Source organism: Accipiter gentilis, chromosome 17 (assembly GCF_929443795.1).
Source record: "Accipiter gentilis chromosome 17, bAccGen1.1, whole genome shotgun sequence".
Taxonomy (NCBI): Eukaryota; Metazoa; Chordata; class Aves; order Accipitriformes; family Accipitridae; genus Astur; species Astur gentilis.
Window position 1 is genome coordinate 21547876 of NC_064896.1, and position 16922 is coordinate 21564797.

Consider the following 16922-nt stretch of genomic DNA (forward strand, 5'->3'; position numbering starts at 1 on the left):
TTAAAAGTAAAATGGATGAAATTCCAAACCATTCATTTATCTGAGACCCATTTCTATTTCAATTTTAAGTTTGTTAAAGACAGATTAGATCATGCCCTGGCTAGTGTTTTGAAAGTAAGCAGATGTGCTGTTTAGTTTATATCTGGCACCTTAGCAATGCTGCCAGTCAGTAAAGTAGCTTTTGTATGTGCTGGGGATTGAGCATGCCTTACTGATGTAGCATTTTATTCTGGTTTTGTTCCTTTAATTCTGTTCTTTTAGTCTGGTAAAGGCAATGTTAATATTTTGCATATACACCATATTTTAGCATGCTATCCAGTGAAGTTTATGTGAAAATTGGAGTGCTGATATAATTCTTACGGTATATGCTAGAATTTTAAAATAGTGAAAGGTTTTCTTTCATATTGAAAGACTGTATAGAGACAAAGAAATAAAAAAATAGAAAATTTTCTTCCATCTTTCCTTTGTTTCCACAATAAAAGTGTTGATTATTGTGTGCAGTGTAGTCACTTTGCACCTCACTGCATATGGATAGTAGCACTCATGCAGTCAGGAGGCTACAGGATGATTACTACGAAGCTAGTTGTCTTGATAGAATACACTTGAGTCTGGGTTCTGTATTGTATTCTGGCTGTTGAAATAAAGAAATAACTGGAGGAAAATGGCCTTGGTCGGGTCTTGATTTCCTCCTTCATTAATTTCCTGGCAGGTGATACAATGTAGAATGCTAGAACAGTCCGAGTGTAGCATCTGTTCATGTGTTCCATTGTTAACTTGCATTGTCTGATCCTGGGCGTGTCTGAGAGTGAGCATTTAAGAGTTATTTGTCTTCTGCAGTACTTAAATATATATCATGGTGCTAAAATATAAAATAAACCCAAGAATGATATTAAGGCTAGTGCTGGCTGGTTTAGAGACCAAGTCTTGGGTGCAGTTCAGAAGAGCAAACTTGGAGTGCCAGATCTCTGTGTAGTCAATGGGGAAACATCACTGTTTACAAGGTAGTGATTCAGTGCATCAGTATTAATAAGTAAAGTAGATGGGGTGACTACCTCTGTGGATGACTGGTAATTAGTCTAATTTCACTTGCTGACTGTGTTTATATTGGTAAACTAAATGTTTGTGAGACCATTTAGTGAAGCTGCAGTCAAGTGATATTATAAAATGGTTTAGGTTCATTAAACTCTACCACTCTCCAAAAAAGAGGGAAGCTGCGTCCAAATAACCCACATTGTTCCTGGCAGACAGTCTCCTGAACCGTGCCCAGGAACTGCTTACATGAGTGCTACTTGGCATAAGCCAAAATGCGTCACGGATGTTTTAACAACAGTATAGGCATTTCCTGAGAGCTTCCCTGCAACCATTTAGTTTTCTAATACGGATGTAGTTGCCAATGAATGAAAAATTAATTCCTGTAAAATGTTAAATAAATGTAATTTTAAAAGTTGGTTTGTTCTTAGATTATTAATATAGGAATGTTATTTTTATTTCCTTTCCACATTTTTTAGGAACTTGCCTGTAGCTACTATGTTGTTTAAAAATACAGTGAGAAGGCAGTGATACATTATAAATTAAAAATAATTATTTTGAAGTAGAAAAATAGTGGGAAGTAAAGGAACTATTGTGGAAAAAATTTCCTCTTTTGAAGATTTACAATTGGTAACCCTTTGCATAATTTTCACATGATCTTGCCTTAGGTTTCCATGCTATTACATCTCCTTTGTTTCTTTGACACTTTCACCTCCCAATTACCACCTTCTGCTTCACTGAGTAACTCTGACTAGTGACTCAATTTCCAGAATATCTTTGAGATATGAGCAATTCCCTCTTTGTCTTCCTCCAGTCACCTACCTGACCCTGAGCCATTTCTCTGGTCTAGTTCCACCAAGAAATCATTGTGCCTCAACAAACCATATGGCCACAATCAGTTCCACTCCCCATCCCAGCTTATCTTTATTACTGGTGGAGAGCAGGGCAATAATTCCTATCCTTGCAGTATCAGACATTAGGAAGAACCACCAGGATTCTGTGAGTCTTACTCCAACTCCAGGGTCATACCCTCCCTATCCTGCAGTGTCTCCTGGTATTTCTTGATTGTCTTCTATGGAAGAATGTTTTAAGACCTTTTCACTGTAAGCAGAAGAATCACATACTCAGGCTTTTATTTTACTGTGCACTAAGCCTGGAGAGCAGCTTGCCATCAAAAATCATATTTAGGCCAATGGTAAGCTTTTAATAAAACTCTTGAGGATATAGCAGGCCAATTCCTTTTCTCACTGGAAAGAGCCCTTGGGAAACTACAAAGCCTATTTCTACTTTTCTAGTGAGGAGGAGGGACTAGCACTGTCTTGCTGACTTAAGAAAGAAATAGGGAGAACATGAAGAAAAATCCATATAAAAGAAAGTGAAAAAACCCTTAGATCTTGCCATAAGCTGTTCGAGTCTCAAATTAGTGATGCCTCCCTGTTCATCAATCTCTTAGAATAAATACACCTGAATGATTATCAGGAAAAAGAAATACAATTTTCCTTTTTTGTTTTGTTTTGTTATAAAATCCACATCCTAGCATTAGTTAAGCACAGTTCTTCAACAGTTTACTTATGATTAGGAAAAAGAGAAAGTAGATGGACATTCACAACCTACATTCCTTGCAGTGATTCTGTAAGTGGTGGTGTTTCTTTACCAGTGCTTCCATTATGACTTTCCATTTGCTGTAGTGTGTTTAATTTCATACCTTATAAAACATGAGAAATTTGTATTATATATCCTCTTTTGCTAGCCTCATGTTGGTCATTTCTTTTGATTACTATCAGCTTTTATTATCCTCTGATGCTTGGACATGTATTGCATTTGTTACTGTATGGAAATGGAGCCTTACAGAAGCCAAACAGACTGGGCCAGATTCATGCTTGTGTAACTTGAATTTACACACAGGAATGAATTTGGCCCAATTCATTTTCATTGCTGTGTTGCTCTACTGTAGGTTAGAAACAGATTAGATGTCTAAACAAATGGTTATCTTTTTCTCAGGAACTAATTTAACCCACTCTCTTCAGAGAAAATTAATTTTAAAATTGACCAAATAGTACCTACAAAGCTATTAACTAAAATACAGTATAAAGAGGAACACAAAAAACTTACTGTATATGAAAGAAGGGATAACAAATAACTTTTAAAAAAACAGTGGCATGTGTCACTGAATATAGTTTCCTGTGAATATGTATTTTCAATCACCCCCTCACAAAACACGAGAGACTAGTAAAATTCATTAAACTTAAATACATTTTACTTAATTACCATGTGGGATTCATTGCGATAATGTATTACTTAGGCCAAGATGTTAATAGAAGTAAAAATAAAGTGTTAGATGCTTACAAAAGTAGTTAGAACGTGTGTGTCCGTCGTCGTCCCCCCGATACATAATCTTAAAATAGAAGTGAATTCATCATATTTGAAGATACTACAACTGCTAATTGATACTGAGGAGTTAATAATTACTCATTAAAAGGTTATTTAGGTTTTTCTGGGAAGCATGGGGTATTAATCTGCATCAGTTTCACTAATCTAAATCAAAGTCACCACTACTCTTTAGAAGTAGTTGATGCACTTCTGGTTTATAGAAGTACATTGAGATTATTTTATTTTGGTGTGTCGAATACACAAATTCTCTCCTAATTGTTCTGGCACTATGTCATTTTTAACAATCCCAGAACCTGAATGGATGAGACTGTCAGGCATCTATTAGTTTAATCCTGCCCTGCTCGAAGGCAGGGTCAGTTAGAGCCAGTTGCACAGAGCTATGTCCAGTCTGATTTTTAATATTTCCACAGACAGATGCTGTAGCCTGTCTGTGCAACCTGTTCCAATGTCTGACCACCCATACAGTAATTTTTCATCCCCTCAAGTTCAAGTGCAAACTCCTGTATTTCACTTTGTGTCAGTGGGCACTAAGAGCCATCTGGCTGTGTCGTCTTTATTTCCTCCTTCCCCACCTAGTATATATACATATTTGACAAGATCCCCTTGAGTCTCCTCCAGGCTGAACAGTCATAGCTCCCTTAGCCTCTCCTCACGTCAGGTGCTCAAATCCCTTGATTATCATAGTGGACCTATACTTTAAACAATGTTGTATTGAAAAAAAAACACCGGTATTTTTGTTTCAGTTTGTATTGCAATGTAGCTTAAAGTTTTCCTTGTTGATTAAAACCATGTTATGCTGGAAAGTGTTTAAGACCATAAAAGGAAAACAGTACATTTACTAGTGGCTTTACAGAGACACGTGAACACTGTGTGCATAATAGATTGCTTCTGTTATGTAGGAGGCAATAACTATCTATAGGCCTTATTTTCATGGTGCATACACTAGCACTGTTGCCAAAGTTGAAGGAGCTCCTACTCTTAGCTGGCTCCAGCTGCTTACTCATTTCTGCCCTGCGCTGCTCTATGAAGGTGCTGGGACAATGGTTGTCGGGGCTGTGATTTAAGCTGTCTAGAATTTCTAAACGGGCCCCATATTTTGTTGCATTGCTGCAACCTGAGAGCATGGCATATTTGGTTTAATACTACAGTAGAGACAAATAAGCAGCTGGGGCAACGAGATACAAACATAGCCGCTGAAGCCACTGTATTTTTTTGAATCTGCAGCCAAAGACATGGGCAGGTACAGCCCCCATCTGAAAAGCTGATGTAGGGTGGGGACTGCATTAAACTGCGTGGACGTCCTACTTCAAAGGAATGCGAGAACGCAATGCAGTACTGAGTGGTAGTGCAGGACAGCAAGTATAAACCACAGGTTCACAATACAATGGCAAGTTAAATAACATGTTTAAGCCACATAACAAAGGAAAACTTGAAATCAAGATTTGAAAACAGTTAATACAAATACAAGACATTTACATGAAAGTTCTCCTAAATATAAGGGACAACATATAAAAATATGTTAATGTGCTTTTTTGATGATCTAACACACAGCTGAAGGCCTTCGGCATAAGCTATCTGGAAATGGGAACTGATGATTAGATATGAACTAGACAACAGATGATCTGGGAATGATTTTGCATTTATGCCGTTATGTTAAAAAGCATTTGGAGAGCTGATTTATACATGCTAGTTACCATCATTAAGTAGGTACTTCATTTATGTTTCTAACAGGATCAGAAATTACAGATGTACCTAACAGTGAAAGAGGAGCATCATAAGAAACTGAATGAAGTTGAGAGGTGTTATGCTACTATTGCATGTCAGTTTGGAATCGTAAAAGGTGTTCATGGAAAACTAGAGCATAGTGGTATGTATGTCTGAAATGTCATCCAGCATTTGTTTTTGCTGTGCTTTGACAACGCTGAGGTGGAGACATCTGACAATTCAGAAAAATAGCAGCTACCCAGTGCTAAACATCAAATATAACAACTGATAATGACTGTATCTCGGTGGCTTCCTCAGTGTTTCTTTCTGTGACAGTGCTAGGTTAAGCAGCACAGGCCCTGTACCTCTTCTGCTCTTTGCTGATACACTACTACAATTGTGTGTGTGACCATATAGTAAATGATATTGAGGAACTGATTCATGTTCAAAACAGTCCAGCAGCAGACCCACCCCTTTCAAAAAAAAAAAAAAAAGAAAAAAAAAAATCATGCTTAATTTGTATCAGCTTCCTGTTGCCTTTCGGCATAATCAACTTAAACAGTTTTACCAGCTCAAATGAGGGGGTGAAAGTAAAGGAATTAGCAAATAGGGGAAAATGAATGCTTTTTAAAGTAGGTTTAATGTTGGGAAATGGACAGAAAACACTAATGAAATAATAAAAATTATTTTCTAGTACAGAAACATAAAATCTTAAAACCAGTTCAGTAAATAAATGGGATGGTATGAATAATTTTATGCAGTTATTGTTCTGTAGATTCTGACTATATAGCTATTCAAGCTTTACAAATATGTACCGTAACTCTGTTCATGTGTTGAAACATAAAATTATTTGTGAGACCACTAACACGCAAAAATACTATTCCACATACTTTTATATAAAAATATATTTTTTATCTTTAAAATAACAAAGCTGATAACCTCATGTAATAAAAATATCTCATTTAAATGAAGTTTTGTACATATTAATTTGAGAGATAAATCCTTGTTTCTCATAACTGTGATAAATTTCTATGCAAACATCACAGTATGTGTAGAATATGGATTTGTATATTGTTTTGTGTGCCTGCAGTTTTCATCCATGTAAACACATACACAGGACGTAAATAAAAATAACTTATTTTTTTAAGGAAAGGGAGAAGTAGTTGTATAACTCAAAACATACAACAAAAAGAAACATCAAGCAAACAAAAAACAAACCAACCACAAAACCCCAAAAACTTTTCAAATACCGAAGCTTATAAGTTTGGGAGTTTTTCTGCCTGAAACCAAACAGTTTTTCAGATCTAGTTTGAATAAATTGGTAACATGTTTTATGTGTGTTTGTGATATTTCAGTACCTCAAGTTACTTTTTGTGTTTTGGTTTTTTATTGGGCTAATATTTAATATTAAAAACAAATTAAGAGAACACATTGCTGTGCTTTCCTTTTATTTTCATTGGACAAGGCTTTTCTATTGTGTCAGATACAGAAAAGTCTTTGCAATTTCTTGGAAAAATAACATTTACTCTTAGTATTTACACTAATTTGAATCATATATAAATGCTTTTTGCCATGTTTCTACTTACATTTATCAGTAATTGTAAAACAAACCTCTAGAAAACATTAAATGTTACTAACTACTTTTGCTCAAGAAGCCAGTCTGTTTACCACTTTGACTCTAGTGTGTCTTTTACTGCAGAGAGAATTCAATTTGCATTGCAGTATGTAAGACGTGCAATAGGCATGTAGGTAACTTGTAAATTCTGAGCAAGAAACTGCAGTCAGCGGAAAAGTCAGAAAGAGAGTATATGAGCCATTTCTTATGCAAGTTGTTTAAATTTATAAACTGTTGTTCTTTATCTGCTGTATTAAAGCAACATGTAGTAAAAAAAGTGAAAATTGATGTGTTATTGTGCTGTATAGGGAAAAATACTACAATTTATAATAAATCTGAAACTTTATTGCCTAACTAACACCCCACTATTAGTATTTTAAAGCTAGAGTGTCAACACATGACTCTTGTTGAAAGATAGGAGAGAGCTTTACCATTTTTTGCCTGCTTGTTTTTGTGGTTTTTATCTAAGTTGTATCAGAAGATATTTGTTACATTCTGAACTATTTTCATTTGTTGAGCACATATTCTCATATAAAACTATAAAATTGCTTATGGTATTGTAAGGCTATTGTTGTCCATCATTCCCTATGATGCTTACCACCTTTAACAGAAAAGGCAAGGACCTTCTGGGTGTGATGGAGTGTCTAGAGTTCTCGTATTCAAGTGTTGTGTCAGAAGCTTTTTGAGAAAATAAAGAAAAAAGATCAGGAGTGAATAAAGAGGACTGAGGAAATAAAAAAGGCTGAAGAGAGATCTCAGAGGATCAAAATACTAAGATTGAATAGAGGTGATTGAAAAAGTACAGGGACCAGTGAATATCTTCAGCTTTTCATTGTGAAATTTCAAGCAATTTCCCAGTAATATCTTGGCCTGTATAAAGTCTAAGAGAAAATTCCTTTCCCTTTTAAAAGGGACAGAGCTTATTCTTAGAGTTTTCCTCTCCATTATCCTCTGCTGTTTGCTGTCTTCCGTGTCCTATGTGCATATAGCTTTGTACCTATGTTAATTCAATTATTTGAATATTCTGTGGTCCATTGTGTTATATGATCCTCTAAAAATAATCAAAATCATCAGAAAATTACAAGCAAAGCCTTAGTTAAAAAACAAAACTAAGATTAAAAGTTCATGGAGAAGTGATCCTAATAAAATGACATCAAATGACACTAAAAATTAAATTACGAAAAAAAAAGGCAAACCAGCATACAGAAAAGTCTTAACTCATTGTTTGATGTGTAGAACACCTGGTACCACCTGGTGTAATCCTCCAGTGTAGTATTACACTATATAGAAAAGTAGTTGAGTCATGTTTTCAGTCTTAGTCTCTTTTCCGCAAAGATGTTTAATTGTTTTATAAATTATATACACATACATTGTAGTTATAAATCGAATATTCATTCGAATATGGAAGTGTTTATTAACATGTTTTAACTTTTTTTTAAAGTACAAGAAGCGATACAGCTCAATAAGAAACTCACATCAGTGAATAAAAGACAAGAGACAGAAATAAGTAATCTGAAGGAAGTAAGTATAGTATGCATTTCCGAATGTGTAAGTGGGATTCTTTGGGACTTCCACAAGCTGCTGTAGTATTAATAGTAGTGGACAAGCAGCAGAACTGTTCTTCATTCTGTGACTAACAGCTAAATTAGTCTTACGCTCCCTTGTTATGCACAGATACTTCAGATGAATGCCAATTAAAATTGGAGGAGCTCTGAACAGTTTCTGTAACTTGGGAATTTCAATCACCTCTACGGGATCCTACTTATTTCTTGTTAGTTATTAGTAACTTCTGTTTTCCCTGTGCTGTGTTGTCATTGCTTCTCCCATCTCATATGGAAAGGTAGCAGTGGTGTTTTCAGTTTAGTCAGAGAGGTAGAACATGAAGAGTAGTTGCCATAGAAGCAAGCTGGTAGCTTGAAGGTAGGATAAAAAGTGTAACTGAATCTCCATTAGAAATGGGAGAGTTTTGTGCCAGGGCAACTGAGACATTAGATGATAGTGATACTATGGACAAAGTAGTTGTCTGGCCATTAAGCTCTTTTCTGCCCTCATCTATTCAGAAACTACTATTGGCCAGGTATGTTTTTGAGTTGCACTCTTGAACATACATAATAGTGAGAAGAATAAGTTCTCTTTTTCCTTTGAGCTGTTTCTTAAGTGCTGACAGGAGAAGAGCAAAGGGACCCTCTGAAGTCAAAATTGTCCTGTGAACTCAGTATCTTTCCATACCACATCTTTTTCATATCCTTATTTTTCTGTTCCACTTTTTTTTTTTTTCTCCCTTTGATTCTCTGAGGATTTAGGTAGGTAACAAATGTATGATTGTTCTCAACTTCTTGGCCTAATGTTAATCCCCAGCTTCCAGACGAATGCTTTGGACTACCATGGAATCTTTGCAAAGTTTGTGAATTTCTTGCAAAACAAAAAGGGGTGGGGGGAGATAATTTGTAAATGAGGAAAAGGGACTATGACCATTTTATATTTGGGTTAAATTGATCAAAAATTGGATGTTTACTTGTCATGACCTTTTTTTGCCTGAAAAATGAGATTTGAAGGTACAGAAGTACTTGAAAATTTTTCCTGAATCTAGTGTTGTTTTTTGTTCTTAAGAGCACATAGCCTCTTATTGTTAAGATTCTTTAGAGTATGATGCCTCTAGAAGCTTGACTTTAAATTAAATTTTATCTTGAAACAGAGACAGTTTAAGATTTTTTCATTTGTTTCATTCTTACCTTCTCTAGTGCTTTATTTAATTTTTATTACATGAAAATAGCCACAGTAAAGATTAATCAGGAATTAAATCTAGTTTTGTTTAGGTAGATACTAGAATATAACATGGCAAACCTCAGTGTCAAAAAGATCAACTTCTGAAGTGACTGTTTGATCTTGGAGATTTCAGAACTCCTACCATCATAAAAGCAGACTGAGAAACAGAATAACAGTAAAGCAGAACACTGGAAAAATTCTCTATATCTAAATCACAATTAGGTCTTACGTTATTTAGAAATGTTTATTTAGCAAATGATAGGTTATATATATGTTTCTATATTATACATCAAAACTATTTATCCAAAATATTTGATGGATGGAAGAGCAACAGAAAAATATTGGAAGTTGTCAGTGGTGATAACTCTCCTCTACAGAAAAGCCATATTTGTTAGAATGCTAATATAGTTATAGCCCTGAAGGTCTGAGGACAACTTTGTCTTGTGTGCATTGGGTACACTTCATCTATACAATTCCTTTAAAAAAGAATAAATAATTTGTATGTGAGGAGGGATATTCATCTAAAATGCAGCATACCTTTATTGAAAGATATCGTAAATATCAAAATTTAGGAGTTTTAGAAATTTGTAAGCATCACAGTAAATCAGATTTGTTGCTTTTGGTTAAGAAACCAGGAATAATTCATTACTTAGAATTCTCTGAGGGTAAGTAATTTGAGATGCAAGAAAAAAAAATGTTTATGAAAATTTTACGTAGTGAAATTTGTAACAGAGGTGTGCGACAACCTGCTACTGATTTATGTATTCCAGTAATTAAACATATTGCTTGATCCATTTTTTTTCAGCTGTAGTCTTGATTCTTAAGGTCATGGGTGATTAATTTTAAAGAAAATACTGTTAGATAAGCAGAAAAAGGGGCCAAATGAAACTTAATCTGGCTTCTTTGGTTCACCAGGAAATGCCTTTGTCGTGGTTATTTCTGAATTTCTTATTGGTTGTTTAATATTTGACCATCCTATTCTGAATGATGGTGGAAAACTGAACTGGAACTTAATTTCTTAGCATTTTAATATTTAGGTAGTGCTGTAGCACTTTGCTGTGGCAATGCCTTATTTTGCAAAAAAAGTGGGGGTTTGCTTATTTGTAAACATAGTTTTATAAATAAAAGTTGTATATAACAGAAAGACATTCCTTTTTCCTCAAAACACAGAATTTCTGTGAAAACAGAGTTAAAAATTAACAATACAGTACAAAAAAATACAGCCCTCTCATCATTCCCTATTTCAACAGGTTGCTTATAAAACATTTCTGGAAAGTTATGCAGTGAGAGAGTGTATTTCTGAACTCTATCTGTAATGGCACTTGTTAGTTCAGCACAACTTCTGTTTGTGAAGTGCTGTGGGCTTGTCTTTTCGGTTACTCTGCAAGAGAAGAGAAAAGACGTGTTTGAACCCAGTAAGAAGTCCCCTGAGCTTGTTTCATTTGATTGGGGTTACCTTGTAGTTAGCCTAACCATTGCAGAAGTGATCTTAAAGCAGTCAAGTGTTTTTCCTTGTTGGGGAATGTATCTGTCATAGGACTGAAGGGACCTACAACAGGTATAAAGCAATGAGAAAACTTTGATATTTAGGGGAGTTTGGAAGAGGGATTACCAGGCTGTTTTCACTTGCTACATAGCTGAAAGAAGTCATGATATCTGCAGCATAAGTTGGGACAACTTACAAAGCTGGTTTTATCTGCCTTGGAGACTTGACTGACCTCTAACAGCTCTGACAGCTTGTGGGTTCAAACTTCTTTCCTCTATAGCCTCAGTGCTGGAGTGGGAATGACTATCCATAGTAGTAAAAATCTTAATTTGGCTGTCAGCTCTTATCACGGCCATTACTTCGACTCAGACCAGGATGATCTCACACATTTGTTCTTAATGGGAACATGAAGTTAGTGAATGCTATTCACCATTTATGGATAAAAATAAACTAATCTCCAATTTTAATGAAATTGCAAGTGTGTGATGGGGGTGTTAAATATGTACAACAGTAAAATGTGGGTTAAATTGAGGTCCATTCTGCACAGGTTTAGTGTTCTGGGATTTGTGGAAAGAAATATTATTTGGAGAGGTTGTAGTTTCCTCTTGACATTGCCTGCTTACAAGCCCAGTTCCTAAATCTTAGCTTAATGGACTGTGGCACAATTTCCTTTTCAGTAACGTTTATTTTAGGATTTGAACACTTAGATATTCAGTGTGGTAGGATTCTTTTCAACCACTACGAAAATGCTTGCATTGAAATCTGGCCAAGAAAAAGGTTTCTTTCGTTCTGCTGCTTAAAAGACAGCTATGCTGCTCAAGGCCTGAAAGATTACAAGACAGTTGCACCAATCTAGGAAGAGATCAAAAAATTTTGCATTTTTGGATACACTTAAAGTTTGTGTAAGGTATCAGCACTGTCTTGCGAAGTGGTTACATCTGCCTGTGCCAGCTGCTTTTCCAGTGCCATACCACCTCTTCATGCTGGCACATGTATTTGTGTGGCCTTGAGGGAAAGTAGAATTAAAATTTTGTGTTGATCAAAACTATATTTTACCAAAAAAGGGAGGAAGTTTTAGCTTAGATCAACTGGCAAAAGGCAAATACTTTTAAGGAGCAGGACTGTTTAAGGAGCAGGACTGTTTCTTTTGTGACACTCTTGACTTACGCTGGCTTGAAGTGTTTCTGAAACCATGTCCCTAAGCGTTGGCTGCTAGCAACACATCAAAGGAATGGGTTTAAAGCCTTATCATTCTTAGCATTCCCCAAAAACTGATAAAATTATTTTCCAGATTCAATTTAATTTATAGGGTTCTGAACACTACTAGTGATCTTATTGATAGAAAGCTACTAGAAAAAGAAGCAAAACCTCTGGGGATTATTTTTTTTTTATTATTTCAGAGTACAAGAAAATACGCATACGTATTTCTAAAATTGTTTTATATTATTTTCACAGCTACATAGCTTGTGCTTTCATTCACCATGGAAAACTTTCTCATTATTTTTGGTGATCTGGTTTGTGTTGGTTCTTTTTAGGTTTGTGTCATTTTTTGGTTGTCTGTTGGTTTTGTTTTTTCCTGCCTACAGCTTTGATTGCTGATTAGCAGATCTGGGTTTGGTTCCAGATAGATTATATACATCCACCTGCTATATACAAAGAAGAAAATCCAGTCATCTTTGCTACCTCAAGGGCGTGATTTACTTAGTATGACTTGTTCTTTCCCCCTGACAAAATAAGTAGCAAGATTTTTCTGTGCACAATAAACTCCTGAGTTTTGGAAAATGCATAGTACCAGATCCATAGCAGGCTTTTACACTTGCTTGTGTAGCACACAACCTGTTAGCTATGTTTTGTATACCATTCCTCTAGTTTTCTGTAAAGACTGGCACAGTGCACTTTTTCACTTTTACAAAATTAAAACTGCTTGCACCTTCTGCCACTTAAATACAGGAACTCTCCTTGCATATTTCATTACAGAGCCGTCTAGTAAAAACAATGCAACTAATACATGTTTTTATTGCAAAAGATGGAAAAAGCCTTACTAGCTTACAGGGTATCACAGTTCTAAAGCACTGCTGTCTTTGGGTTCTATAATTGATTCTGCAATTACACCTAGTACTTAGTAGATCATTTTTTATTCTGTTATTGCTAAAATACATGAGAAATAATGCCTCTAGCAAAAAAAAAATATTTATTTAAAAGTCATACCTATACTTGTATTTTCTGTAAAACTTTGTATTTGTGAATTTCAGCTACAATGTAATCTTCCTTTTTTCTTTTGTACTGCTATATGATTTTGTCCAGAACAGTTAAACCATTGGTCTGTGATAAGATGGAATTCCAGTTTTGTGAAGAAAAGTTAAACAGACCGAACTTAGTTGTTAGATAAAACTATTACCATTCTGAATGCTTGGTTCACCACTATGGCATCATGAAGAATTCTTGATACTATCTGTGAACAGCATTCATAACCTCTGCTATTTGTCTGAGTAAACGTCAGAGTGCTCAAGGAGAGAGCGATATTAAACAGACTACCTTGTACCAGAATGGGAGGGGTGGGGGAGAACAGGGCACAATATTTATGACTCCAGGAACTATAAGTTGTAATTTAATGAGATCAAAGCATTTGCTGTTTATTTGCTGCACTAGGAGCTTGGAATAAACCGGTTAGAAAACAGATACCAAAAAAAAAAAAAAAAAAGCAGGATATTTAAAAGACTGTAAAGACTATAAAATCAAAGGCATATTTTAGATGGAAAGTCATGTTGTAGAAGCCTCTAATATAAAATTAATTTAGCATTCTCTTGAGATTAAGTAATTAATGTTTCAGGAAAAGCAAAGATCCTCCAAATTTATAGCCAGTTCCTGTTTTTACCAGATAGTCGCTGTTCTTCCTTTTTTCATCCTGATTCCCAGGAACCTACACAGTAGTTATAATAGGTACTTTATTCCTATTGTATATCTTGGTCTAAGAGATTTTACCAACACCAACTCAATTTCCACTTCTAATATACTTCTTGGAAGAGAAAATAACAAAATGCTTAAGTATTATAAACACATGAGAGTAAAGTTAGCACAATAACATTTTACCTCTGAAAATAAACTTTTAGCCACATGTGACAAGTTTAAAGTTTAGCAAGTCAGTCCTAAAAATTTCAGTTCCTCTAATTTATTCTGTTGTTTCCATACATTATCTAAAAGTAGGGCATGACTCAGGATAGTTTAAAAGATTTGTCTTTGTTTTGAATTGCAATGCCTATACTGGATCAACTATTTATATGTGTTTCCTGTGTTAAGGAACTGAAGAAAGTAACTACAGACTTGATAAGGTCCAAGGTCACATCTCAGTACAGGGTGGGAGAAGAAAACATCAATCTTGCAGCAAAGGAAAAACAGTTTCAAGAACTGCAACAAAAAATCAGAATGGTATTTTGGAATTTAAACTAATTAAGTTTTTGGTGAATATTTTCTGTTCTTCGTTCAGCAAACATCATGGCAATGATCTCTCTGATGTATACAGCGTAGTCATTCCTTTCTACTGACTGCATATGCAATATAACAAAACTATTTTGAGAACAACCTTTTCTAGGGAAGTAAACAAGCTATAGGAATATAAGTATAATTTTATAGTAAAAAAAATATGGATAAGAAGACATTTCAAAATAATTCAGTTTCTTTAAATAGCCTCATATTGATTCACAATATCTCGTTAATACAATATTACTGCAGAAAATAGTAATTTTAAATGCCTTTTACTGTTCTTCATGCTCTTTTTTTTAAGGAGACAGCAGTTAGTAAGAAAGTTGAAGAAGAAAACACTCACATTAAAGAAGAAAAGCTGGTGAGCTGTTAATACAACTTTGCTATTTAAAAAAATCACTTAAGAATAATATATGTGCTATATTTCATATTTAAGTTTCTTAAAGTACTATACTAAGCTATTAAAACTAATTAAATTCACTTTTTAGTCTTCAAAAATATTTTAATACTAACATAAATGGGATCTTACTCCTCAGTTTTTAGAAAGTGTATTACCAGAAAAAAGTCCATTGTTTGACACTTTATTCCAAGTCTTGACTTTTGGCTTTGAATTCAGAGGGGAGGAATTTGGTATACTGATGAAATAGTTGTTGACATATTGGTTCAGTACAAATAAGCAATAAGGTTTGCATAACATGCTCGCTGTTCTGCTTTCTGGTTGCCAACAGTTTACTACAATACTGCTGGTATTGAAACCAGGTAAAATTGGAATCGTGTGTCAATCATATACAAAGGAAATGGTGTTCCATTCATACAGAACATATACGTTTAGAATATTAAGCTACACTTATACACAGCTGAACAGAGTTAAAACTGTCTTCTGTCACAAACTCAGGTATGTTCCAGAGCAAATCCTGATACTCAAACCAAGGTACACGGAGTCAAGTATCAAACATAGCAAAAAAATTACGTTCCCTGTAATAACAGCATAATATACTGCTTTGCAGAATATGAAGCATAAAAAGGGTGGTTGCTTTTGCTTTTTTTTTTTTCTTAAACAGTTGCAGAATTTTCATTCTGCAGTTCATTAAACCAAACGTGTCAGAGAAGTGTATCATTCTTGTTCTCAGGGAGAGACAAAAGCAGTAGCTTACTTGTATACCCACTGAGCGCTCATTGAAGACTGATCCAGCAGTACTCTTCCAATCTGTAAAAGCCTGGTTTGAGTTTGCTTTTAAAAAATATTTGCAAATAAACACAAGGAAAATATGAGAGACATACCCAGGCCTCATTACTCCCACAGCCCTGAATGCACTAAAAGCATTTATATGAACATGCTTGTAGCATAATTCATATGCATATTTGGTATGTATCATCTAAGAGAAGGACTCTATTTTGTTTCTCTGTTTTGTTCTGTGTGAATTGCTAGGGGTTGGTTGGTTGGTTTTAACACAGGGAGAGTTTTGGTATAAATCTGGGGAGAGCTTTAATATAGAGATGAACTTCATGTTTTGTCCAAGAACTTGGGTTAGAAGACCTGGATTTCATATTATAGAGCACTACAAATTCACCATCTGGATTAACTGAAGATGTTGGCTTCAGTGGTTCTTGGACTGAGGCTGAATATACTATCTAAATTACAGCTGATTTACACTGAACTGTATGCAGAGAAGCAACCTTGTTGAGTGAACACTGTACTAGATTTAAAACACATGGCCAGCTCTGCTACCAACCTGTCAGGTGACACTGGGCAAGCCATTCCACATCTCTGTGGTTCTGTTTTCTAGATGTAAAGTGGAACTAAAGATAAGTTAAGCTTCAGTGCAAAAGTATTATTTATCTCTGCATAAGAGTATACATGCATGAAAAGGAATGAGAGTTCACCCAAAATAATAGTTTTACTTTTAGATAGCTGTATCTGTGTATACAATAGAACCAAAAGTAGATAAATTTGAAAGATCTTTGCAAGTATATGAAAGTACTTTGTTTTAATAATACGTTCCTCTCTCAGTATATTTTGAAGCAACTGAGGACATTTAAGACTGTCATCTGCCTGAAACTCAGTTTTTTCCTGTGCATGTCATCTTCTAGTAACTGCTGTTCTGGTCTTTAGGGAGTAGAGATTAGCTTGGCTAGATCATTCCCTCTGTCTTTGAATCTTTGGAAGTGCGTTTTGTAGTGTTTAATATAAAATGACTCTCTGTCTCCATTCCATCCATATTTGCAGCTAACTGCAACAAACTTAATGGTACCACCCATGGCTTTGTAAATCTGTACCACTAATCAACTCATTTTAGGTGGCTCTTTTTTTGAACTTACTCTCCTTGAAGTAACAATATAGTCTTGATGAAGGTACCACAAAAATTCAGACAGTGACAGCAAAATCTGATGTACTTGCACAATATGATGCAAAGCTAATGTGTGGTGGTTCACATCTGTTAGGATTTAATT

The 16922-nt window shown here is 35.0% G+C and overlaps 1 protein-coding gene across 1 annotated transcript in view; it reads left to right on the forward strand.

Moving 5' to 3' along the window:
• The window catches only part of CCDC73 (coiled-coil domain containing 73), a 55993-nt gene that overhangs the window by 20252 nt on the left and 18819 nt on the right, over nt 1-16922 (forward strand). The window contains exons 7-10 of the mRNA XM_049820815.1: nt 5152-5287; nt 8181-8260; nt 14289-14417; nt 14773-14832. Coding sequence (XP_049676772.1) covers nt 5152-5287; nt 8181-8260; nt 14289-14417; nt 14773-14832 — 405 coding nt within the window. The remainder of the gene's footprint in view (nt 1-5151; nt 5288-8180; nt 8261-14288; nt 14418-14772; nt 14833-16922) is intronic.